This window comes from Hyperoodon ampullatus (genome assembly GCF_949752795.1).
Source record: "Hyperoodon ampullatus genome assembly, chromosome: 14".
Taxonomy (NCBI): Eukaryota; Metazoa; Chordata; class Mammalia; order Artiodactyla; family Ziphiidae; genus Hyperoodon; species Hyperoodon ampullatus.
The window spans coordinates 75,138,812-75,164,033 of record NC_136927.1 but is presented as its reverse complement, the minus strand read 5'-3'; the positions used below and the strand labels follow the sequence as shown (position 1 = coordinate 75,164,033).

Sequence of the window (25,222 nt, the reverse complement as noted above, 5' to 3'; positions counted from 1 at the left end):
AATATATAAAGTTTATATAACTGAATATCAAAAAATCAAACAACCCAATCAAAAAACGGGCCGAAGACCTGAATAGACATTTTTCCAAAAAAGACATACAGATGGCCAACAGGCACCTGAAAATATGCTCAACATCGCTAATCATCAGAGAAATGCAAATCAGAACAACGAGATATCACCTCACACCTGTCCGAATGGCTATCATCAAAAAGTCTACAAATAATGAGTGTTGGTGAGGATGTGGAGAAAAGGGAACCCCTGTGCACTGTTGGTGGGAAGGTAAATTGGTGCAGCCACTATGGAAAACAGTATGGAGGTTCCTCAAAAAACTAAAAATAGAACTACCCTGTTATAGCAGTTCCACTCCTGGTTGTATATATATGAAAAAAAGAAAAGTAATTTGAAAAGACATGTGCACCCTGATGTTTGTAGCAGCACTATTTACAATACCTAAGATATGGAAGCAACCCGTGTCCATCAACAGATGAAGGGTTAAAGAAGATATATGTGTATATATGCGCATGCGTGCGCGCGCACACACACACACACACACACACACACACACACACAGTGGAATATTACTCACCTATAAAAAAAGAATGAAATTCTGCCATTTGTAGCAACATGGATAAATCTAGAGAATATTAGGCTTGGTGAGATAAGTCAAAGACAATTACTGCATGATACCACTTACATGTGGAATCTAAAAAAATAAAACAACTGAATGTATATAGCAAGAGAAATAGGCTCACAGATCTAGAAAACAAACGAGTGATTTTCAGTGGGGATGTGGAAGCAGGGAGGGGCGCAAGGTAGGGGTATGGGATTAAGAGATACAAACTCCTATGTGTAAAATACAATAGATAAGCAATAGGGATATATTGTACAGCACAGGGAATTGCAGTCATTATTTTGTAATAACTGGAGTATAATCTACAAAAAATACTGAATCGCCATGCTATACACCTAAAACTAATAAAATACTGCAAATCAGTCAAAAAATTGTGTAGGGCACCCCAGCAGGCAGGTTCAGGACCGGCATCCTATCCTCTGAGACATTTGAAGAAATCCGGTCTGCAGCCTTTTGGACTGATTTTCTCAGGGCCTTTGGAGCCCCTGTTCTGGTGGCGAATCGTGAAGGGGATGGTGTCACCTGGTTTAGAGGGAGACCTTCCTCTCTCCCCAGGGATTGTGTTGGATGGCTTTCTTTGTGTGGAGGTGAGTTCCTATCCTCCAGGGTCACTGTATGGCCAGGTGACTGGCTGCTTCTGTGTCCTGCGAACCTTTCTGATAGAACCTCTCCGGTTAGGTGAGGAAATCGCATACGTAAAGAAAGGCCTGGAGTTATGATACAGGGTGGCTGGGGTTCTGAGAGCTGAGGTCAGCCTGGTCCAAATGTGACCAGTTAGCAAAAGCTGGGGTGAAGGCTTATTTCTCTTTCAGTCCTAATTATTCAAAATCCATGTTGTGATGGTGTGGGCTCTGCGAACACAAACTTGTTTCTCTAGCCTGCTTTTCTTATGCTTTGGGACATTCAGTGCTTCAGCTCCCCCTCGGGACCGTCTGATCAGGGTTCTTTGGTTGTGAGCAATGGAATCCGGCTCTGGTTAATTGGAGCAGGAAGAGGATGGACTGGAAGGTGGTCGGTTGGCTCATGGGGTTGAGGGAATGGGTGGAGGCCCAGGGCTGCTCTGGGGGGCGGAGCTAGTATACAGCCTCCTCAGGGTCAATAGGGCAAAGTCCCTAGGGAGAGTCCCTTACCTAGTGTCATGTTTCTGCCCTTTGGCTGGGGAAGGGCCGGTATCTAGACATCTGGACCCCCCCAACGTTGCCCCCACTGGGAAAGAGGTAATCCTCAAAAGAGGATGAGGTGACCACCAGGCATCTTGGGAAACTGGCAACATCATTCCCTACTTGTGGGTGAAGAGGCTCCGAACTGTATATACTTGAGAAACTTAGAAACTCTGACAATAATTGGCTCAGAGTTCTTTCATTCTGTTCCTACACCTAGTTTGTACGACCTTTCAGGTTCTCTAACTAAATTTCAATTTGTACACCCTCTTACCCCTGACACATACTCACTTATTAACTGAATAATTCCCAAGCCAGGCATTGCCATAACGCCAGCCTTGACATTTACCGGAGCATTTTAGTTCTCGGGAGACAAAGCTCTCATGCTTTCAAGATGTCAGGTTGACATTTGTGTCTGGGGGTAATGATCTGCTGAAAGATGCTCAAGCAAAACTTGGAAATACTGTCTAGATGCCAAGTGTGTTTGCCTCGCTGATGTTTTCTGAGTACTTACTAGGTGCCAGGTATTATATGCAAATTACTTCATTCGATTCTCATAATAACGCTGTGTTACAGGTGTTTTTATTCCCATTTTATAGTTCCGGAAACTGAGGCAGAGAGAGATTAATGAAGTGGCAGATTGGAGAATTGGGGTCAGGTTTTATCTTTGATTTTAAACGTTTGTACTTGGTCATGAGCTCTACCGGAAGGATCCCAGGTGAGATGTCTGCAGGGGCCTGCAGGTGGACCAGTGAGTGTAGCTGGCATCCAGGGGTGCTGGGGCCTTTGGTGAGTTGGAGAGTATCTGTCCTAAAGGGGGAGGGTACCTCCATTTGATTGCTGACGAGCTGGAGCAGGAATATGGCTCACTGGGTGTCACCACCTGGGAGTTTATTTTTTTTGCCCCTGTAAAAATGCCTGGTTTAGAAACGTGATCCGTATAGCCCAGTTTCTGAAAGACCGTGCATGAACCCAACAAAACACATCTCTGGGCCACAAGTGGTGGAGGGTTGTGGGTTTGCTTTCTCTGTGTGAGACTGGACACAGCACTGTTCATTGCAGGATTTTGGCCACACGATGCAGGAGGTCAGAACAAGCTCCTCCAAGGCCAGGGACTTAAAGTCTGAAAAATGATGGACGCTGGGAGCTAGCTCACATCTCCATACAAAGGCTCCCCTGTTTGGGCTGCTTGCATCTTGATCCTGCTGTGTGTGCATTTTGCAGTAATGATTGTGGTGTATGGATGCCAGGCTGCCAGAGCTGAAACCATTTTTTAAAATGTCTGTGTAATGTCACCCGCACAAGGGAACGAGCCACTTGGAAACCATGCACAGATGCAGCGGAAGCCCAGGATATTAAAATCTTGAACAGTATCATTCTTGCTGAGATTTGCCTGGGTATGGATATGTTTTCCGAGACAGGATGCTGGAGGATGTACAATTACAGCAATTTGCTAACCAGCCCCAGACCTCAATTAGTACAGGATACTCGTTCTCACTGTTGTATGTAAATTAAGACTGTTTCACAAAGGGGTTGTTTATGAGGACGGCTATGAGGTAGAGACCTTCTATCATTTTTTTTACCCCAAGGAAACTGTTTAAGAAAATAAAACCGTAAACACTCTTAAATCACAGTGAGATACGGAAGTGCTGAGAATTTTTCTTTTCAAAAATGAGCATCAGTATTTTTAACTCTGTTTTGGCTCTTCTACATCTCCTCCAGCCCAAGAAGTGCCATCCATGTACTGTGCAATGGAAGGAATTGATTTGCGAGTTAGATAACTACCAGATTGTTCCTCTCCCAACAAGGTCTAAGATATCGCGGAACTCTGAGGATGTTGGATACGCCTTCCCAAATGAGAAACCTTCTACTTTCTCTTCGCCAGCCTAGCATCCGTGCGTCTGTTCACGGAATCCTGTCGGCACATCCGTGCAATTTATCTTTGTGGTTTACTTGTGGAAAACCTTGTGTTTGCCCCCGTTTTGAAGCGTGACCCACGTTACATGTTTATGTGACTACTGTTACTCCAGGAGACTGTGATCTACAATGGACCGTTTTCAACCATAGTTTCAAAAGAACCGCCTCTTCTTTTTCCTCCTCCAAATGCCTCTAGAGTTAACTTTCTAGGTCTGAGGCCTTTTAGAGATCCTGGCACTTTTTTTTGCCTGAAAGTTTCAAAGAGTAGTTATTTCAGTTTTCTCCACTGATGGGGGCCCCTTTACTGTTGGCTTGAGGGGAGAGAGTTTGGCAAGGCCACATCTCACAGTGGGGGGGTGTGCGGTATTACATATTCCAGGCCCTCCCCATGCTCCCGTCCCTCCCCCTCCACTTTCCCTCCACCTGTTTCCAGTTTTCCTGGCGCCCAGAGATCCAGCATTTCAAAGTGAACAGTAACATGTTTTTTTTTTTTTAAATGTTGATCATCTTTATATGTTTTTAAAAAATATTATTTGTTTATTTATTTATTTGGTTCCACCGGGTCTTAGTTGCCGCACGTGGGCTCCTTAGTTGTGGCATGGGAAGTCTTAGTTGGGACATGTGGGAGCTAGTTCCCTGGCCAGGGATCGAACCTGTGCCTCCTGCATTGGGAGCGTGGAGTCTTAACCACTATGCCACCAGGGAAGTCCCAACAGTAACATGGTTTTTATTTTTATTTTTAAAATTTTATTCGTTTATTTTTTTGGCCATGCCGCGCGGCCTGCAGGATCTTAGGGATAGAACCTGCGCCCTTGTGTGGGAGCGTGGAGTCCAAACCACTGGATCGCTGTGGAATTCCCAGTAACATCGTTTTTAATCCGTTCACAGAATCGTGCAGTGGTGATCACCACGGTCAATTTTAGAACATTTAACAATCACTCCCCATTCATTGCCCCTTTACCCTGACAACCACTAATCTACTCTCTCCCTCTCTGGATTTGCTTATCTTGAACATTTCACGTAAATGGGATCATTCAATATGTGACCTTCTGTGTCTGGCTTCTTTCACGTAGAATAATGTTTTTAAGGCTCATCCACGTTGTAGCACACATCACTTGATTCCTTTTTATGGCTGAATAATGTTCCGTCGGGTTATTCCATTGTCTTGTTTTGTTTTATCCATTCATCTGTTGATGGACATTTGAGTTGTTTCCTCTTCTTGGCTATTATGGAGAACAGTGCTGTGAATGTTCGTGAATGAGTTTTTGTGTGGGTGTATGTTTTCATTTCTCCTGGGTGTAGACCTAGGAGTGTGGTTTGGAGTCATGGGTTAGCTCTGTGTTTTACCTTTGGAGGAATGTACAGACATTTGTTTTTATTTTTATTTGTTTATTTTATTTTATTTTTAAATATTTTTTTGGCCGTGCTGTGCAGCATGTGGGATCTTAGCTCCCTGACCAGGGATCGAACCCGTGGCCCCCTGCAGTGGAAGCGCAGAGTCTTAACCACTGGACCACCCGGGAAGTCCCCTGTACAGACTTCTGAACATACTCAGGTCTCTTCCACATTTCCTCTCTTGACCTTGCATCTTTCCTATTAGCAGTTCTCCTATTTCTGGCCCCTTCAAAGCCAAACTTCTTAAGAGGAGTGTCTGTACTCACGTCTTGGCTTCCTCACCTCCTGCTTTGTCCTGCCAGCTCCACCCAGACCCTCCACGTTAACAGTTATCACTGGGCTTCCTGTAGACTCCAGTGGATGGTGTCAGTACTCCCGTGTCTTGATCTCACAGAGGCATTGGATCTTGCTGATCATTTTTCTCCTGGAAACTGTCGCTTCCAGTGCTTTTCCTTCGATTTCCCTGGCTCCTTCTCTTCTCCATTAAACGTTGGAGTTGCTGAAAGTCCTCACCTTGCCCAGCACTTTCTTTTCCTGGGTGATCTTGCCCACATCTGTGGCTTTATGACTCACAGATATTTTAATTCCAGCCTGGATTTCTCCTGAGTCATGATGCAGAAGGCCAGCTGCCCACCTGACTGCCCTGCCTGTTTGTTGTTCATGGGTGTCTCAGACTCAACGTGTCCAAAACCGATTTCACTGTCCACCTTCCCTCCTGCTCCCTACCCCCCACCCCCAACAGGACACCTGCTTCTCCACTAGGATCAGTTAGCCAGGACTCTGCCAGTTGGCTAGGCCAGGGCTGTGCGACTGATCCTCGATTCTTCTGTCCTTTGCCTTTTTGTGTCGTTTACTTAAAATAATATGTCGTAAACATCACTCTTTTTCAGGTTATCACCAGTGAACTGCAGTAGTCTTTTTTAAAAATAAATTTATTTATTTTATTTATTTTTATTTTTGGCTGTGTTGGGTCTTCATTGCTGCGCGCAGGCTTTCTCTAGTTGCGGCGAGCGGGGGCCACTCTTCGTTGTGGTGCGAGGGCTTCTCATTGAGGTGACTTCTCTTGTTGTGTCGTACGGGCTCTAGGCGCGTGGGCTTCAGTAGTTGTGGCTTGCAGACTCTAGAGCACAGGCTCAGTAGTTGTGGCGCAGGGGCTTAGTTGCTCTGCGGCATGTGGGATCTTCCCGGACCAGGGCTTGAACCCGTGTCCCCGGCATTAGCAGGTGGATTCTTAACCACTGTGCCACCAGGGAAGCCCCTGCAATAGTCTTTTAATTGGTCTCCCATCTCTCTCCACCCCACCTCCTGATCTTTCTAAAAGGAACCTCTCTTCCGGCTACTGCCTCCTACTTTAAACTCTTAGGGGCTTGCTCTTGTTTTTAGGATGAAGATCAAAGTCCTAAAATTCTCATGTGCGGGCCTCGCGCACCTTTCCAGCCTCCTGCCTCCATGGCCCCCTTTCTCTCCACTCCAGCTACACTGATCTTCCAGGTCCTCAAAAGGAAGATCCTCCTCTCTCCTTTCTCTCCTAACCTCCTACCCCCCTGGATGCGAAGGCTCCAAATGAGGGTGGGTCCTGCCTTTTGTTTTTGCGCATCTCGTTTTCCCCTGTGCCCCTTTTACTACCACTGTGCCTGTTCTAGTTGGTGCACGATAAATACGTCTTTTGAATGAATGAGTGAATGATTTGACCTTGTCTACCAGATGGACAGTACTTTTTTAAAAAAATAATTAATTTTATTTTTGGCTGCGCTGTGTCTGTTGCTGCGCGCGGGCTTTCTCTAGTTGGGGCGAGCGGGGGCTACTCTTCATTGTGGTGCGCGGGCTTCTCTTGTTGCGGAGCACGGGCCCTAGGCGCGTGGGCTTCAGTAGTTGTGGCACATGGGCTCAGTAGTTGTGGCTCGCAAGCTCTAGAGCACAGGCTGAGTAGTTGTGGTGCATGGGCTTAGTTGCTCTGCGGCATGTGGGATCTTCCCGGACCAGGGATGGAACCCGTGTCCCCTGCATTGGCAGGCGGATTCTTAACCACTGTGCCACCAGGGAAGTCCGGACAGAACTTTCCTCCTGGAGAAGGATGTAAAAGCAGCCTTTCAGCCAGAGCGGATGGCTTTATTTCCAGCATCATCGGTGCGTGGAAGTAATTACCCAAGCTCAAATGTCTGCTCTCTGAAACGATTGGTGGCTTGTCTGTCTTTCCCCCCCAGGGACACAGTACTCTTCGAAATGGCCCCCTTCCCTCTGATTTCTTTCCTTCCCCTGGTATTAACACCACTTAAAAAAAAATTAATTATTTGGCTGCGCCGGGTCTTAGTTGCAGCATGCGGGATCTTTAGTTTTGGCATGCAGGATCCAGTTCCCTGACCAAGGCTGGAACCTGGGCCCCCTGCATTGGGAGCGTGGAGTCCCAGCCACTGGACCACCGGGGAAGTCCCTAAGACCTTTTTTTTTTTGCGGTACGCGGGCCTCTCACTGCTGTGGCCTCTCCCGCTGCGGAGCACAGGCTCCGGACGCGCAGGCTCAGCGGCTATGGCTCCCGGGCATAGCCGCTCCGCGGCATGTGGCATCTTCCCGGACCGGGGCACGAACCCGTGTCCCCTGCATCGGCAGGCGGACTCTCAACCACTGCGCCACCAGTGAAGCCCCCCAAGGCCATTTTTGATGGGCCCTTTCCCAAACACAAGTGCGATTGTTTTGCTTGCCTGCTGTGGGTTGCCAGTGGCTCCTGAAGACGACCCCAGTCCTGAGCAGAGATTCAAGGTCCTGCTCCATCTGTCCTTTCTGGCAGAAGCTGCCCTCCTGTTCAGACTGCCAGGCCCGAATGTTGGGTCCTGTGATGTGCCAGGTTCCTTCCTGCTCCTCGCTGGGTTCACACCTTTGTAGATCCTTCCAGGCTTCTCTCCCTGAGGACCTGCCTTCCCCCTGGCTTCTCCACATCCTTGGGGATCCAGGCTCCCTTCTTTCACAGCCTTCATGTATACCTCTTACAGTGGAGTTCTTTAGCTTCTAAAGTTGAAATCGCCCCGGGGGAATTCCCTGGTGGTCCAGTGGTTAGGACTGCGAGCCTTCACTGCCGAGGGCTCGGGTTCAATCCCTGGTTGGGGAACTAAGATCCTGCAAGCTGCGTGGCATTGCCAAACAAAACAAAACAGTAATCACCGGGAAAGTCCCTTAAATTGCCCAGGAAAGGACAATAATCAGCTCTGATCAGACAATCTCATGCATCCTAAAGGTCTGAGTATTTCCAAGCTAGGCTAAAGGTGGCAAGTCCACGTACACATTTCTAGACGTCAAATCATTATGCCTTGAAGATCTCTCCAGTAGGGGTGGGTGGAGGATTCTGAAGGGTGCTGCTTGCCTGCTAGGCTTCCTCCCTTGTCTGTTATATATTGAGCTTCTATAGCTATGCTTGTCTGATAAGGTAGCCACTAGCTGTATGTGGCTGTTTTAATTTACATTAATTAAAAAAAAATTCCTTCCTCAGTTGCACTAGCCACATTGCAAGTGCCCAGAGGCTGCACAGATATTAGCACAGATACAGAATGCTGCCATCATTATAGAAAGTTCTTTTGGACAGCACTGCACTACAGCTTTCATATATTAATATGTCATGCTGGATGCAGTAGGTGGAAACACCTAGCCATGGATTGGCACAGCATAGAACATGTTCAAAAAATTACTGTATCGGTGTCTTAAGTTTCGCTTGATTAGATTCTCCTGGGCCTGCTCTTTCTTTGAAAAGTTATGTAAAGAGAGAACACAGCTATCTTCCCATCTTCCCAAGTTGGCATTTCTTATCCAGGCCACACTGAACCTCCTTTCTGCCGGGCCCTTTGGCATCTTGGCACACTGGCTGGGGAAAAATAACCCAGAATGTGCTGGGCAGCCCTCTCCCCAGCCTTCAAAATGCTCTGCTGTGGAATTCATTTCCCTGTGTGTCTCCTCACCTAAACTGGTAAGGGGACCAGGTCTCTCTGACCTTTTTAATGTGAGGCAAGTGATTTGTAAGTAGCTGCTCAGTAAATGCTTTTTGAATAAAGACTCTCTCCCAAGAAATAGAAACTAATTAAGGGAATAAAATGGTTTATTGGATTTTCCTTTCAAATGATAAAATCAGTGCATCTCCTGGCAACAAACTAAACGAAGTATACAAAAAAAAAAAGGCTAAAAATTCTCTGCCGGGTAACCCATGTTAACAGTTCGATATACTTTTCCTCTCTCTCTTAGAAAAATATAAACAAATGTATATACCATGTTGGGCTTGAACTGTCTAGTTCTTGGCCATTCTAGCAAAGTATCCTTTATCTGTTATCCCTCTGTTTACCCTCGTGCCCTTCTATGCTTTACTCTGCCTTGAAGGGATTTTCAAGGTTACGTTTAATTATCTTGACAGTTAAGACTGATGGAAACCTTGGCAAATTTCATGTTCCATCCTAAGGGTGGGGGAAACAGCCTGGAGGATTGTACTGTGTGGAAATGGGGACCTTGTGTGCCTGGATCTTGATTTTGTTTGTTTGTTTGTTTAAGAGAAGCTAGTAATCTGGATTTCCAGATGCAGTTTCTCCTAATTTTTAAATATTGACAACTAACTTAAATTTTATTTATTTATTATTATTTTTAAATAAATTTATTTATTTTATTTAGTTTTATTTTTGGCTGTGTTGGGTCTTTGTTGCTGCACGCGGGGTTTCTCTGGTTGCGGCGAGCGGGGGCTGCTCTTCGTCATGGTGCGCAGGCTTCTCACTGCAGTGGCCTCTGTTGTTGCGGAGCACGGGCTCTAGGTGCATGGGCTTCAGTAGTTGTGGCATGCGGGCTCAGTAGTTGTGGCTCATGGGCTCAGCAGTTGTGGCTCATGGGCTCTAGAGTGCAGGCTCAGTAGTTGTGGTGCACGGGCCCAGTTGCTCCGCGGCATGTGGGATCCTCCCAGACCAGGGATCGAACCCGTGTCCCCTGCATTGGCAGGCAGATTCTTAACCACTGTGCCACCAGGGAAGCCCTAACTTAAATTTTAAAAGAATTACCCAGCTGTGGGTGGACTGGATTCAGTCTGGGGTCCTTCAGTGGGCCACCTCTGGCCCAGGCCATGGCTGTCAGTTTCCCTAGATGATTTCCGGGCACTTGCTTCCCTTCTAGATCACTGGTTCATCTCATCGGCTGTCACTCGGGCCCTCTTCCTAATAAGGCTGACCTGGTTTGTCTTTCACCTCCTTAACCAGCCTCTAGTAACTCCCCATTGCCACACAGGAATGTGGGGACCGTCTTTCAAACCAGGCTGCTATTTCTTGGGTTGGGACCAGATATACTAGTAGTTGCTGAGAGTTGCTTGACAGATATCTTTCAGTTCTAGACTCTCAAGCCTGGTGAGATGCTTCCCTCTGAGAAGCCCGAGGGAACAAGGATGGAGACAGGAAAGAGCAGATGTAATTTCTCTCGACGCACGCCTTTTGAGTGGGACGGAGGGAAGATGAACTTGAAAAGTCATTTTTTACTTTCCCTTTTTGAGGCTGAACCCATATTGCTGGCTTCACATGGATAAGTACCTGCGTGATGGGCCTCTTGCTTTATCCTGCTGGGGCAGCGCTGGACAATCCAGGCAAGCATTAAGGGAGGTGTGGAAAAGAGAACCCCAGCCTTGAAAGGGTCTGATAAGAAAAAGGGCAAAGATGGGGACTTCCCTGGTGGCGCAGTAGGTAAGACTCTGCGCTCCCAATGCAGGAGGCCTGGGTTTCGATTCCTGGTCAGGGAAGGAGATCCCACATGCATGCCGCAACTAAGAGTTTGCATGCCACAACTGAGGAGCCTGCCTGCTGCAACTAAGACCCGGTGCAACCAAATAATAAATAAATAAATAAAGTTGTGTTGCTGAAGAATTTAAAAAAACCCCAAAACTTAAAACTTAAAAAAAAAAAAAAAAAAAAGGGCAAAGAGTCTGGACTAAAAAATTTGGTTAAATGATCATCACAGTAGGGGGTCTCCCAGTGGGGAGAGTGTTTTCCCTGGAGAAAGTCATTCCTCTTTTCTAATGCTCAATGATAGCTCTCCCCAAGAAGACTGGGGAAGGGAGTTAGGAAATGAGTGAGTGGCCTGAGAAAACCCTCTCCTGAGTTTTCCCCCTTTGGTTTCTCAGTAATTGCGTTTAGCTGCAAGGCCCCATCACATTCAGGCTATAAATCCTCACTTAATCGCCTACTTTTGGGGAAGTGGGCTTCCCCAGAAAGGAGAATGGCTGAGTACCTGTTGAAAAGGGAGTTTCCTCCTCTAGTTTCTTTCTGACCCTGGAATGGCCAGGCTCCCTTTTGTGTAATCTTCCCTGTCCACTTCACGACCCTACGGCTATCTTGGTTTGCCCGTCTTGGTTTGCCGGGACAAATTCTTAGACCTGGGAGGAAAAACTGGATTTTCCAGTGATCTCACTCTCATTTAGCTGAACAGAGGTTTGTTTGGGGGCTGCCTCTGAGCCAGACTGTGTGTCAGGCATTGGGCTACAGCAAAGGAAGTCAGAAAAACTGAGATCAAGGTCACATGCTGGAGGAGACACAATGAACAAACGAACCAGCAAAAAAGAAAATAAGTTGCAACAATTTTCAGCTGTAGACGACCACAGTGAAGGGGGAAGGAAACCTACTTTTAAGATGATACCGTAAGAGGGCTGGAGATTTGGGGTGGCCACGGAAGGCTTCTCTGGGGAAGTGACATTTAAGCCAAAAGTTGAAGTTGTCAACTATGGGAAAGTTGGGCATACAACGTTCTAGATGGACGAGTCAGCAAGGACAAATGAGCTTGGCTCGTTAGAGGCTGTTTGTGGTTAGGGTTGAGTGAAAGGAGGAGAAAAGGTGGGTGGGGCCAGATCCCTGGAGGCGTGGTAGATTCTGATAAGATGCTGGGTGTCTACAGTAAGCCCCTTGGCGGGTTTTTAAAAATAATTAATTAATTAATTAATTAATTATTTAGCTAGCTGCACTGGGTCTTAGTTGCGGCACGCAGGATCTTCGTTGTGGCATGCGGGATCTTTAGTTGCAGCATGTGGGATCTAGTTCCCTGAGCGGGGATCGAACCTGGGCCCCCTGCATTGGGAGCACAGAGTCTTAGCCACTGAACCACCAGGGAAGTCCTCGCAGGTTTTAAGTAGGGGACGGCTTATTTTATTTAGGTTTGAAGAAGGCTGCTAGCAAGGCCAAGTGAATAGTCCCAGGGCTTGGATCAAGGTGGCTACTGTGAAGGGTGGACTGAACGGGAACAGGCAGAAGTGAGGGTGGGCAGGGGAGGGACGGCTCTCTGCAGAGCGCTTGCTGTGTGCCAGATACCACGTAGGCACTTCCATGCCTCCGTCCTGACCCTGCAGGGTTCAGCATTCTTCACGCACGTTGCAGATTATGGGGATTCTGAGGCCTCCTCTCTCCCAGGCTTCCTGAGCCTCATTTGAGTAGGGAGGAGAGGGCATTAGGAGGCGTCCTGGGGTGGAAGGTCAATCAGCAAGGGTAGGGCTGGGTCTATGGGCCACCACCTGGTGCTTCTGCTTTGATCTGGGAGGAAATCCTAAGCCCTGAGGGGATTTTGAGGCCGGCTTGGGTTGAACTTGTGCCAGCCTGGGAGGACTTACTGTGAAAGTTTGTATTTCCCATCAGTGAACCCCTTTCAGAAGCCTGTTGAGAAGGGCTGATCGGGCACAAATCAGGGTGAAGATGCATAATGATTTGGGGAAACTGGCTTGAGATTGCTGGGTTAATGTCTTTTCTCTGCGCTGGTGCCTCCCTCCCCTAAAGGAGAATTACCTACCAGTAATAACTGGTGGTGCTTTGATGAGCTGTTCCCTGTGAGTGCATTGCCTCCTTTATTCTTAACAGCCCTTTAAAGAAGAGTCAGTTACAGCTCTAACAGTTACATCTGAATTGACTGAGGCACAGAGAGGCTAAGTAACTTGCCGAAGAACACACAGCAGGCAGGTGACAGTGCTTGGATGCAGAGCTGGTGGCTTGGCTCCGGAGCCCACACCCTGAACTACAGCATTGTGTTGACAGTGGCCGGCACCAAACACGCCCTTAGTGATGGAGAATTACAAGGTGGCATCCCGGAACTCAGAGAAGTCACCTGACTGGTTTGGAGGGCTTTGGAGTGGGACCCAGCTGTGATGGAGCCCCCAGCATGCTGCTTTGACCCGCATGCCTCAAGGCCACAGAAGATTTTGCCTCTCTGAGCCTCACCTATGAAATCGGTACAAAAACACCAACCTTGGACTTCCCTGGTGGTCCAGTGGTTAAGACTCCACGCTGCCACTGCAGGGGGCACGGGTTTGATCCCTGGTCGGGGAAGTTCTGCACGCCACGCGACGCGGCCAAAACAAGAACAAAAACCCATCCTTACGTCGTGGGATTTTGGGGAGGATTCGTAAAGTAGCTTCTTAATAAACATTAGCTGTGAATCACATGAGCCCAGTTTGAGAAGGAAAGAGGAGAGAGATTTTCCTGGCTACCCCTCTCCCTGATGTGTGTTCACAAATTCCCGGAATTTGTCCTGCTCAGCTTTTTGTCCATCTGTAATCAGTTTCTTATTCAGTATTTCTAGATTGAACATATTCTGTATTCATCCTGTATTTACTAGCCACTTCCTCATGGGCTTGTTTCTCTCTGGGCCTCAGTTTCCTCGTCAATAAAATGAGGAGTCTCTGGTCCTACCTCCTTCTAGAGCTGTGGTGAGGAGTGAGTCAATTGACATTTGTATCGGGAACAGTGTCTCACAGGTGATAAGTGGTCAACAAAAGGTAGCTGTTGGCAGAGGTTTCTGGGAGCCAAGAGTTATAATGGCGGCTGTATGATCTCCTGAGGCAACTGCGTCGGAGCTCGGCCAAAGTGAGCGGCAGCAGGAGAGCAGACTCATAGAAGATGACAACAGCAGCTAGGCCAACTTTTGAACCTGCAAGAGGGGGGAGAGGAAAAGGAGAAGGTGATTTGAGCCAACTCTCAAAGCAATATTCAAGCAGAGACCTACCCTCTCATACAAAGATAAAATATAGACAGACCACTCAGGATGCCCCTGAAGAAGTTCGGAACCGTGACTTCAGGAGAGAGTTGGAAGAGAGAGAGAGAGCTGCTGCAAGAGAAAAAAACAGAGACCGGCCAACCCGAGAACATACAACCTCCTCTTCAGTGTCAAAGAAGCCTCGGTTGGACCAGATTCCCGCTGCCAACCTCGATGCAGACGACCCTCTAACAGATGAGGAAGATGAAGATGAAGATTTTGAAGAGGAGAGTGATGACGATGATACTGCAGCTCTTCTTGCGGAGCTGGAAAAAATTAAAAAAGAAAGAGCTGAAGAGCAGGCCAGGAAGGAACAAGAACAAAAGGCTGAAGAAGAAAGGATTCGTATGGAAAACATTTTGAGTGGAAACCCTCTCCTTAATCTCACTGGCCCATCCCAGCCTCAGGCCAACTTCAAAGTTAAAAGAAGGTGGGATGATGATGTTGTTTTCAAGAACTGTGCAAAAGGTGTAGATGATCAGAAGAAAGACAAAAGATTTGTAAATGATACGCTGCGATCTGAATTTCACAAAAAGTTCATGGAGAAATATATTAAATAGTACAGTTTTATGTGCTTAATTAAAGGCTATAAAATGTAAACGATATGACTTTATTTTGGTTTTTTTGTTTTTCTCTTCCCCTCCCATCTAAATTGTGTATAGGCTTCCCTAATTTTAAGTTCCAAAATATCTTTTCCTTTCTTGATTCCTAACTTGATAAGGACTGGGAATTGGTTTAACCAATTGCCATCTCAGTATTTCCAGTCATGTTTTTCTTTTGAATATGGGAAAAGGAATTTGCTTGTAATAAATATGTTTAATAATCAAAAAAAAAAAAAAAGGTAGCTGTTATTACTATTATTTGTTTCTGGCTGCCCTCCCACGGCGGGCAGGACCCTTCCCCAGGAGCCCAGATGTCTAGGAGTTGTTCAGTGACTATTTGTTGACTGACTGGTCCCATTGTTTTCTTCTCTTTGAAATCTGAAGTCAGGGCCGCCAGGTGAAACAGAAGGCACTATTTTCCTCTTAATGGTTGCAGACGTCTCTGTGGGTGGTGTATTGACAGAAGGTTAGACCTGCATGGCGGCTTGCTGGAAGTTTCTTTACCACCAGGGTTTCTCAACATCGGGTGCTGTTGACATGTCCTGGGCCTGATCATTCTCTGGGGTGGGGGGCTCTCCTGTGCACCGTGGGGTGTTAGCAGCATCCCTGGACTCTGCCCGGTAGATGCCAGTAGTAGCCCCTCTCTCTTTGCCTAGGGGTGACAACTGAAAGTGTCTGCAGACATTGCCAAGTGTCCCCTGGGGGGGACCGGGTTGAGAACCACCGTTTTTCACCGTTCTAGACACCTGAGCCCCTTAAAAGTAATACCTGATGAATGCGGGGGTGGGGTGGGGGGATGTTCTGAATTCCTTCTGCTTGCTGGGGGCTGGGGATGCAGACGTGATCCCTGGCATGTAGTGAGGGTCCCATAAATCTTGTTGTTATCATCCATTTCTCCCCACAGTGATTTAAAAATACCTTAAATAGTTAAATACGTGACAGGGATCAGAAAGAATTCAAAGAGGAGTTCAGTGCTGGCTGATTTCCTGGATGTTCCTTCAGGCCTTTGCAAACCCAGAACCCACGCAGCTCCTATTTCTTTCACCCAGGTTCTATTTCTGGCCTTTTTCCACTTGAATTTTGCCCCAGGCCAGTACATAAAGACGTGATTCCTTCTCTGTTTCATTTTATGGCTGCATGTCAGTCCCCTATGGATGACATTGAAGTTGCTTCCCATCTTTGGCTTCCATCTAAGGTGTGTTGCAAGGGCTGTGCTAATCCATCCTTCCGTGCACTCTTAAGCCTGGGGACCTTCGTATCCAGGTGATGTTAAGCATCCTTTTGACCAGGGTAATTTGGGTGACATTCTGGGCCTAAAAATCGTTGCTTCCTCGAAAAAAGGCCATGCGGTGACTAGAGGGCCGGTCCCTTCCCTGGTGTCTTCCCAGAGAATTTTCTTAGGCTTCAGTTAAGGTGACTTTTAGAGAGGCCAGACCCCGCCCAGGACGTGTGGGGAACGTTGCCTGGTTATGAGCAGCAGCACCTCTTCCTGCATCTGCCCCCTTCCCTGCAGCCTCTTCATCCCCCTTTCTTCTCCAGCCCACTTTGCTGCTTTCAGCTGCTGCTGGCAGTCTTTTTGTTTTTGAACTGTCCCTCTGATGCTGTAACTCCCCATTGCAATTTGAAAGCCACCCACCAGCACCTGAACTTTCCAGAACCTGAGCTGAGTCCCTGCAGCCTAGATAATAGTGCACATGGGCTTCAGCCACGAGAACCAGGGCTTCCTGCGAGCTTGCTCCTCCGCCAGCTACCGTAAAGGCCAAAGGCAACTGGTTTCTCCACATTTTCTTTGTGGTGATTTGGCAGAGTTTCCAGGGCCTCAAATATGTACACAACGTCGGATGCAAGCCTTCTGGGCCTGGACCTGCTGAACGGGTGGGTGGGGTGCAGCAGTTTTTCTTGTAGGGAGTCAGGCCCGGCCTCCCTCTCTCTCTGTGAAGACCAAAAGAGCTTGGCATTCTGGAACCAGGAAATTCCTGTTGAGATGTCGTCGTTTTTTCCAGAGGGCTTCATCCCAGCTGAGGGAGGTGTGGGGAGAAAGGGCTACGTGGTGGCAATTGCCTCTAGATGTTGAGGCCTAAACAGTGAATTCATTTGTAAATCAGCCTCTTCTCCCTCGTTGGAAGCAATTTCTGTCTTGCCTGGAGAGTTTGGAAGTTTATCTTTTACATATGAATGTGCCCATTAATCACCACTTCTGCATTATTGGGAGGAGGGAGAGAGAGAGAGAGAGAGAAAAGTGGAGGGAGGCGGGGAGAGAGGGAGGGAGGGAGGAGAGAGGAGAGGGGTGGGGGAGGGGAGGGGAGAGGGAGACTGAGTTTGTGTGTGCACAGTGGGAAGATGGTTGAGTTTGTGTGTGCACAGTGGGAAGATGGTTGAGTTTGTGTGTGCACAGTGGGAAGATGGTTGAGTTTGTGTGTGTACAGTGGGAAGATGGTTTTCTCATTTCTGGGAGAGGCACATCAGAACTAAAGATGATTGGAAACAATTATTTCAAAACACCTTCAAAATGCAAACCATCCCAACTTCATCCCCCTGCCTCCACCCGCCTTCTGATATGTGCACTCCAGCGAGTAGCACCACTGCAGCTTGTTGTGTTTATCCACATCAGCGAAATAAATGGCTCTTCGGTGCTCGCGCTGAAGATTTTCAGCTCAGCCGAGCTGCCGTCTGCCGAGGGTGGTAAATTAGAGCCGAAAGCCCAGGGACGCGAAGGCACGTCGCCGGGCCTCGGGCTGCCTGATTGCAGGGAGGTGAGGCTGTCCTGGCCGCGCTGGTCAGCCTGGTAAGTGGTGACTCTTAGCCTGTCGGCTGTGCTGCTTCCTCCTCCCCCTGGGAGAGGCTGCTGAGGATCCGGAAGCAGGAATGTGTGCCGTGTGGGAGCCTCAGTTCTCTTTAAAAGAGAGGCTAGGCCCTCAGAACAGCAGAGCTTTCTCGATGGCAGGTAAGCGCCCCGTCCCAGGGTTACCTGCCCCTCGCTTGCTTGGCCTCTGCGGTACCCGGCTTCCTGGTACAGTGACATTTCCCCCAAGTTGAGAGTGACCCTCTTCCTCCACTGCCTCATCTCCATTCCAGCCCTTCTTTTCCTGATCTGGAAGTTCACAGTCACATGCGGGAGACCTTTTAGGAGCCCAGCTTAGGCCAGTGCAGCCTTTCCCCGGGGAGGCCCAGGCTGCGGCCCCGTCTTCCAGAGTCTGTGGGTCCAGGAGATGCTCCAAGTCAGCAAACTATTCGCCTGAGAGTTTCTGTCGCTTACGTGTTCCTTGTGGCTTGGACATTGTCTGTGGCAAGAAAAATGATGTGCCCTCCCCACCCCCATGCTTTGCTCCCGATTCCTCTCCTTTTCTGGTCCCGGACCTGGAGGACATTCCGGGCTTTTGTTTCATTAGGATGTAATTACTGGCTGGAGAGGGCCCTGAGATTCCTGGGGAAGGGAGGTCTGTTAAGGTACCCACTCTGTGTCTTTGGGAAACGCCTTGAAATGATGCACTGCGCTAGGCTCTGCAGCCCCTGGAGAGCAGCGTGTGGTCACATTTCGGGGAGGCCGCGGCGAGGGCTGGCAGTTACCCCGTGTGTCCTCGTGGCCGAGCCCGCACAGGCCTCTGCCCCTGCCTTGGCTGTTACAGGAGGAAACCTGGACTTCGCGTGGTCCTGTGGACGTGGAGAAATCGTGCCCTGGGCCGATTCCCGGCTCCACTTTATATAGGCTGGCGTTTCCGTAACTGAAGCCGTGGCATTGATTTAACACGCTCCTCGGAGAACTCAGGCTCTGCTTTTGGAGAGGGCTGGTGGTGGAGGAGGCAGAGGGGAAAGAGGAGGAGGAAGAGGAATGTGTGTGGCTTTAAAAAAAAGAAAACAGCTGCTGTTTATTGAGCGCTTCCTCTCTGCCAGGTATTACACTAAGAGCATCCATCACATGAATTAACTCATTTAATCTGTGGATAACTCCACGGGGTACCACCATCTCCATGTGACGGAAGCAAGAGCAGAGGCCCAGAGAGGTTGAGGAGCTTGCGGGGTGGCAGCAGGACTAGGTCCTGACCACTCTGTATCCTCTGCCACCCGGCCTGACTTCACTGTCGGGTGGTGACCACTTGACTGTCCATCTCCAGCCAACCAATGGTTGGTCACCCTGCTTCCGTGGCCTTGGCTGCTGGTTTCGGGCCTGTTGACCGAGAGTCTTTCATTCAGCCCCTGTCCATCTTGCCATTGACCTCATCAAGGAAATTTAACACCCACAGAAACACACCACAGGGCCGGTCCTCCAGGCCCTGGAGTCCAGGGGAAGCGCCTGGCCTTCAGCTGGGGCCCGTTCTCTCTCCGGAGGAGACAATTCCCTGTAACTGGTGTGTCATTTCCTAGACTCTGGAGAAGGGCGAGTGCTGTGACTCAGGCGCCGGATGTGAGTGGGGGTGGGGTGTGCCTGGTCTGGATGCATGGACACTGGGAAGAAGTGTTGGAGGAGGGGAGATGGCTGCGCAGCCCCCCCAGCCTGTTCTGTGGTGTAGACCAGCCTGTGGTGCCACCAGTGAAGGTCGGGAGGTGACTGTGTTTCCTGGGAAGCGCCTTTGGGAGAACAACTTGCATCATCAGCAAGTGACACACCATGATTTTCCACTTTTCTCCCGGTTCCTGGAGCTTCCAATCCCCACAGCCCACCGTCTGCAGCTGGAAAGGAAAAAGGCAAAATGAGAGTGTACTCTTTTTTTTTTTTTTTTTCCGGTACGCGGGCCTCTCACTGTTGTGGCCTCTCCCGTTGCGGAGCACAGGCTCCGGACGCGCAGGCTCAGCGGCCATGGCTCACGGGCCCAGCCGCTCCGCGGCATGTGGGATCTTCCCGGACCGGGGCACGAACCCGTGTCCCCTGCATCGGCAGGAGGACTCTCAACCACTGCGCCACCAGGGAAGCCCGAGAGTGTACTCTTAAAACATTTTGAGACCCTGAATTAGGAAGTCTTTGGGCTGCAGAGCTAAGACAAACCTCTCCCTGGGGTGAGGCCACCCACTGGGCCTTTGGAGCCGCACTGCCTGGGTTCACATCCCATCCCGGCTACTTGTGTGATCTTGGGTGGGTGACTTCGAGGGAAGGACGTGAAAGGCATTTTGAACAGGGTCTGGTGCATTGTGTGCAATGCAGGAACATCGTAGCTGTTACTACCAGCGGCTCAGGAAAGCTAAGAGGCTGGGTTATCTTGAAGGAAGGCAGTCCCTTAGGTCAAGGGACATCTAGGAAGGCCTGAGCGGGATTATTTTTGGCCCATCACAGGACACAGGTTCAGGGAGGATGCCTCACACGCTTGGTTCCTAAATACCCAGTAGACCTCGCCCTATTATGAAGATTTCAGTGAATTGGCACGGGAGGGGAAAATGCTGCTGCTTCCTGCTCCATGCCAAGCTGTTTCCCTGAGTCACGGCTCTGGCCTTTTCTTCTAGACGGCTCTACTTCCTCGCCCACGTTAACTCCTTCAGAACCAGACTTATTTTGGGACGGAGGGGGTGGGCCAGCCCTGTAGAATCCCAGGTCCTGCTACTTGCCAGGAAGGTCTTTCAGATCAAGGGTGAACCGTTTCCCTGGTGATTCACTGTACAGTGGCTGTGTGTCATCATTCACGTTTATACATGAAATGCATTTAGAAATACGTCCCTGTCAGAATTAAATCATTAAAGAGGGGAGGACCCCCCCCCCCCCACACAAAACCTTTGACTCAGCTTTCTGGGAAAGGTCCTCAGGGCAGCTTTGTTACCATGACGACAGCAAGGTTCCCACCCACCATTCTCTCACCGGCAGAGGCCTAGCCTCCATTGGAGTGGGTAGGTTTTTAAGTTAGAATGCTGGCCTGCTGTCTCCTCTCTGGGAAGGACACTGAATCCAGCCAGCATTTCTCAATTTTTCTCCCTAAGAGGCTTCAGTGAAAGCCTCTGCTGTTGACAGATGTGTCTGTTGTGTGGAATCTATTAAATTTCTACCCCTTGGATACAGCCACTGAATGCTCATTAACTCTGGAGGGAGTCGGTGTGTTTGTAAGCAGGAATGGAATTGGGGTTTTTCTCTTTTGCTCAGACTAGAGGGTTGGGGATCCTCTTAGGTATGGGCAGCCTTGGGGCAGACCCCTCCTCTCACTGAGTTAGACCCTGCTGCCCTTTCGTTTCCTGGTGGCCTTAGTGCTCAATGGCTTATGAGTATATTCATTTCTAGGGATCCCCCTGCCCCGCTTTCACACGGAATTAAAGAATTGCAAAGTTAAAATAGACTTTATGATCCTCTGGCCCTGTAGTTTTTTAATCTTTAGAGTGGATGTCTCCTGTGAGAAGGTGAAGGTAGGCTATGGCCCCTCTTCCCAAGAAACTGCATCCACGTACAGAACCTTGGCATGCGGATCATGGGGCCCTGAAGCATTTTCATGGGCTCCAGGTAAGAACTGGTCTGTTCCTTTTCTCCATCTCTCCTCCCAGTTTACAGATGTGTCCCTGAGGCCCTGAGAAGTAGGGGGAGTCGCCTGGGGTCATGTGTTTAGCTGTTTTCATTCTTTCTCCTTGCCTCCTTGCTTGGCTTCTTTCGTTTCCTGGGTTCTGAGCCAACCCTACAGGTAGCGATGAGGAAGGAGAGGAATCTCTAGGCTGGAGAACTCACACTCCATCCCCCAAACATACAACCATCCCCCAAACATACAACCTAGAGCATCTTGAATTAGTGTGCACCTTAATCCTCCAGAAGGCTGGTTAAACCCCCGATCACTGGGCCCTATTCCAGTTTCTGATGCTGTAGATCTGGCATGGAGCCTGAGAATGTGCATTTCTAGCAAATTCGTAGGTGATGCTGCTGCTGCTTGTGTGAGGACAGCACTTGGGGAACCATCATCCTAGGAGATCTCAGCCACAGGTGATTGAATGACTTACACTGCAGTGGGAGGAGCTGGAGAGCTTTCTGGCCCCAGGGGTCGACCAGGTGTGGGCTGGGCTGTGGGTTTCGTCCACTGTGCCCCATGCTCCAGCTCTGCGGTGCTCCAGGAGGCTAGTACCACTCCTGGGTAGGGATTGGGAAGTATGTGAGGCACTTTTGGTTGTCAGTGTTTGGGAGCGTCAATGGCAGTGGGTGGGAGGGGGCTGAGGTTGTCCTGGCAACGGGGAGGAGCCGTCCCTGCCAAAATCCACTAGTGCTCTGTTGAGAAACATGGACACACTACAGTTGACCCTTGAAGAAGACGTGTTGGAACTGCTCTGGTCCACTTACACGTGGATTTTTTTCAGTAAATAGAGTACCCGTGTTTTCATTTGACCAATCTTTAAGTGTAGGGGAAAGTTTGTGTTTGATTACAGAGCACGGTATGTGGAATCACAAAAAACTAGGGTTTGAGTCCTGATTCTGTCCAGACGGCTTCCCCCCCTTGGGTGAGTCCTTTATCAGTTCCTTTGTTTTTGAGGCAGAGATAGCAGTACGTGGATTTTCGACTGTGTGGAGGTCGAAGCCCAAACCCCTGTGTTGTTCAGGGGTCAGCATTACTTGTTTTTTCCCTGAATTTGTTCCTAGCTTTCCACTGGCCTGACGTTGCTCACGTGCTCTCTTTCAAAATCTGTCCACAAACGGAATAATACATGCGAAATCAAAACCTTGGCCCAATGGCTTTCCCTTTTTGCCTGGCTAGGGTGCCATTTCTTCTGAGATACATCTCCTTTGAGCCCCCAAAATGCTTTTCTTAAATGCCCATCCTCTGACACTTGAGCAGAGTTACCTGGGTTTATTAGATCCATGTAGAACAAATCCCAAACTCTTTCCTGGGGTCTGCACGCTCAGGCTGATCAGCCCCAGGTTTGTTCATTTGGCGACATTTTTAATCCTGAATCAGGTCTCTGTTATTTGCTCATTACTGGCTTTGGTTTGCACCTGCTGCTTTTTTATGTGACGCTGAACCTTCTATCCTTTTTTATTTTCCTTATTTTGAAAAAGTAGTCCAGGCACATGATAAATAAGGGCACATGGTGGAAAATAATCCCTCCCCCACCCTATAGAAGCTCTCCTCCCCTGAGGCAACCACCGGTCTCCATTAAGAGCTTGTATTTCTTGTGTTCAACCAGGAATATTTTAGGCTTATGTAAATTATGAATATATATAAAACATCTTTTTCAAAAAAAAATTAAAAAAGGAAAAAATAGACAAAGTAAAACAGAAAGATAAAGACAAAAAAAAGAGAAAGACAAAACCCCCATATTTCTTGGGCTGTGTGTGTTAGTCTGTTAATGGTGCTAGACATGCATCGCTTTTTTTTTTTTTTTGGATAAATTTATTTATTTATTTTATTTCTGGCTGTGTTGGGTCTTCGTTGCTGCACGCAGGCTTTCTCTAGTTGCGGCGAGTGGGGGCTACCCTTCATTGTGGTGTGTGGGCTTCTCATTGCGGTGGCTTCTTTTTGTTTCGGAGCACGGGCTCTAGACACGTGGGCTCAGTAGTTGTGGCTTGTAGGCTCTAGAGCACAGGCTCAGTAGTTGTGGTACACGGGCTTAGTTGCTCCGCGGCATGTGGGATCTTCCCAGACCAGGGCTTGAACCCATGTCCCCTGCATTGGCAGGCAGATTGTTAACCACTGTGCCACCAGCGAAGTCCCAATACCATACTTTTTTTTGTGTGTGTGTGTGTGTGGTACGTTGGCCTCTCACTTTTGTGGCCTTTCCCGTTGTGGACCATAGGCTCCGGACGCGCAGGCCCAGCGGCCACGGCCCACGGGCCCAGCCGCTCCGCGGCACGCGGGATCCTCCCGGACCGGGGCACGAACCCGTGTCCCCTGCATCGGCAGGCGGACCCCCAACCACTGCGCCACCAGGGAAGCCCCATACTGTTTTTTTTTTTTTTTTTTTCGGGTATGCGGGCCTCTCACTGCTGTGGCCTCTCTCGTTGCGGAGCACAGGCCCCGGACGCGCAGGCTCAGCAGCCATGGCTCACGGGCCTAGCCGCTCCGCGGCATGTGGGATCCTCCCGGACAGGGCCACGAACCCGTGTCCCCTGCGTCAGTAGGCGGACTCTCAACCACTGTGCCACCACGGAAGCCCGCCCCATACTGTTTTTGTTTGTTTGTTTGTTTGTTTGTTTTCCGGTACGCGGGCCTCTCACTGCTGTGGCCTCTCCCGTTGCGGAGCACAGGCTCCGGACGCGTAGGCTCAGCGGCCATGGCTCACGGGCCTAGCCGCTCTGTGGCATGTGGGATCCTCCTGGACAGGGCCACGAACCCGTGTCCCCTGCATCAGTAGGCGGACTCTCAACCACTGTGCCACCACGGAAGCCCGCCCCATACTGTTTTTTTGTTATGTTTTGTTTTGTTTTTTTTGCGGTATGTGGGCCTCTCACCGTTGTGGCCTCTCCTGTTGCGGAGCACAGGCTCCGGACGCACAGGCCCAGTGGCCCAGCTGCTCCGCGGCATGTGGGACCCTCCCAGACCAGGGCACGAACCCGTGTCCCCTGCATTGGCAGGCAGACTCTCAACCACTGTGCCACCAGGGAAGCCCCCCATACTGTTTTGATTACTGTGGCTTTGTAGTATAATCTGAAGTCAGGGAGCGTGAGTCCTCCAGCGCTGTTCTTTCTTAAGATCGTTTTGGCTATTCGGGGTCTTTTGTGTTCCCATACAAATTTTAAAATTATTTGTTCTAGTTCTGTGAAGAATGCCATTGGTATTTTCATGTGTTGCTCTTTTAACCTGATGCAGAAGCTTGGAGATTGTCATACGTCAGTTTGTCTAGAGGTGCCTCATTCTTCTTCATGGCTGTATCCCGCAGTATGTTATCAGGCCAGCTCCCAGTTTGTGGACACGTAAGTCCTTTCTAGTCTTAAGTATAACACACAGTGCTGCAGTTGAATCATCTTGCATGTGCTTTGCTGCCCTGTGACCACGTCTGTAGAACGTGCTTCTAGGAGGAGATGGTTGGGTCAAAGACCCTATAGAGAAAGTGAGAGTTTTTACATATGGTGGGGAAGTGGGCTGAGGATCCCTGTGGGAATGAGAGGAGGTGCTCTCTGGGGAAGCTTGCCAATCCCAGGCTGCGTCTTTTTAGTGCATTTTCCCACTAACTAGCTGTTGTGTGCTGCTGGGCCAACCCTTTGGGTTCTCCAGGCCGCTGTTTTGATGTCTGTGGGATGGTCCCCTGACTCTGGGGTCTTTTCTCCCTCAAGGTGTCTGTGGTTAGCATTTAATTTCCTCTCTGGGCTGTGTCTCAGTACAGCAACCTGAACATTTGTTCAGGATTTTCCTGCAGTCGGCCTGGTGAGCCTGGGGAATTCCCCTGTGTAGATTGGATTTTGAAAAAGTGGTCCATTGTCTTTATGAGCCTGCTGGAGGACGCTCCAGCTTTCAGTCAAAAGTAAACCACTAGGGGCCTCCCTGGTGGCGCAGTGGTTGGGAGTCCGCCTGCCGATGCAGGGGATACGGGTTCGTGCCCCGGTCTGGGAGGATCCCATATGCCGCGGAGCGGCTGGGCCCGTGAGCCATGGCCGCTGAGCCTGCGCGTCCGGAGCCTGT

The 25,222-nt window shown here is 49.2% G+C and overlaps 2 protein-coding genes across 15 annotated transcripts in view; both read left to right on the top strand.

Annotated features, from left to right (window-relative positions):
* ZMYND8 (zinc finger MYND-type containing 8) overlaps nt 1-25,222 on the top strand; it is a gene marked incomplete at its 5' end in the record, with an annotated part of 128,678 nt that overhangs the window by 12,757 nt on the left and 90,699 nt on the right. The gene's annotated exons all lie outside the window — the stretch shown is intronic.
* On the top strand, nt 13,898-14,715 carry LOC307063548 (spliceosome-associated protein CWC15 homolog). Its single transcript, XM_079719753.1, has one exon. The coding sequence runs from the start codon at nt 13,980-13,982 to the stop codon at nt 14,673-14,675; it is 696 nt and encodes a 231-aa protein (XP_079575879.1). The 5' UTR covers nt 13,898-13,979; the 3' UTR covers nt 14,676-14,715.

Bases quoted from the DNA above. Each gene is read 5' to 3' on its own strand.
- LOC307063548 (XM_079719753.1), top strand. From the start codon at position 13,980: ATGACAACAGCAGCTAGGCCAACTTTTGAACCTGCAAGAGGGGGGAGA.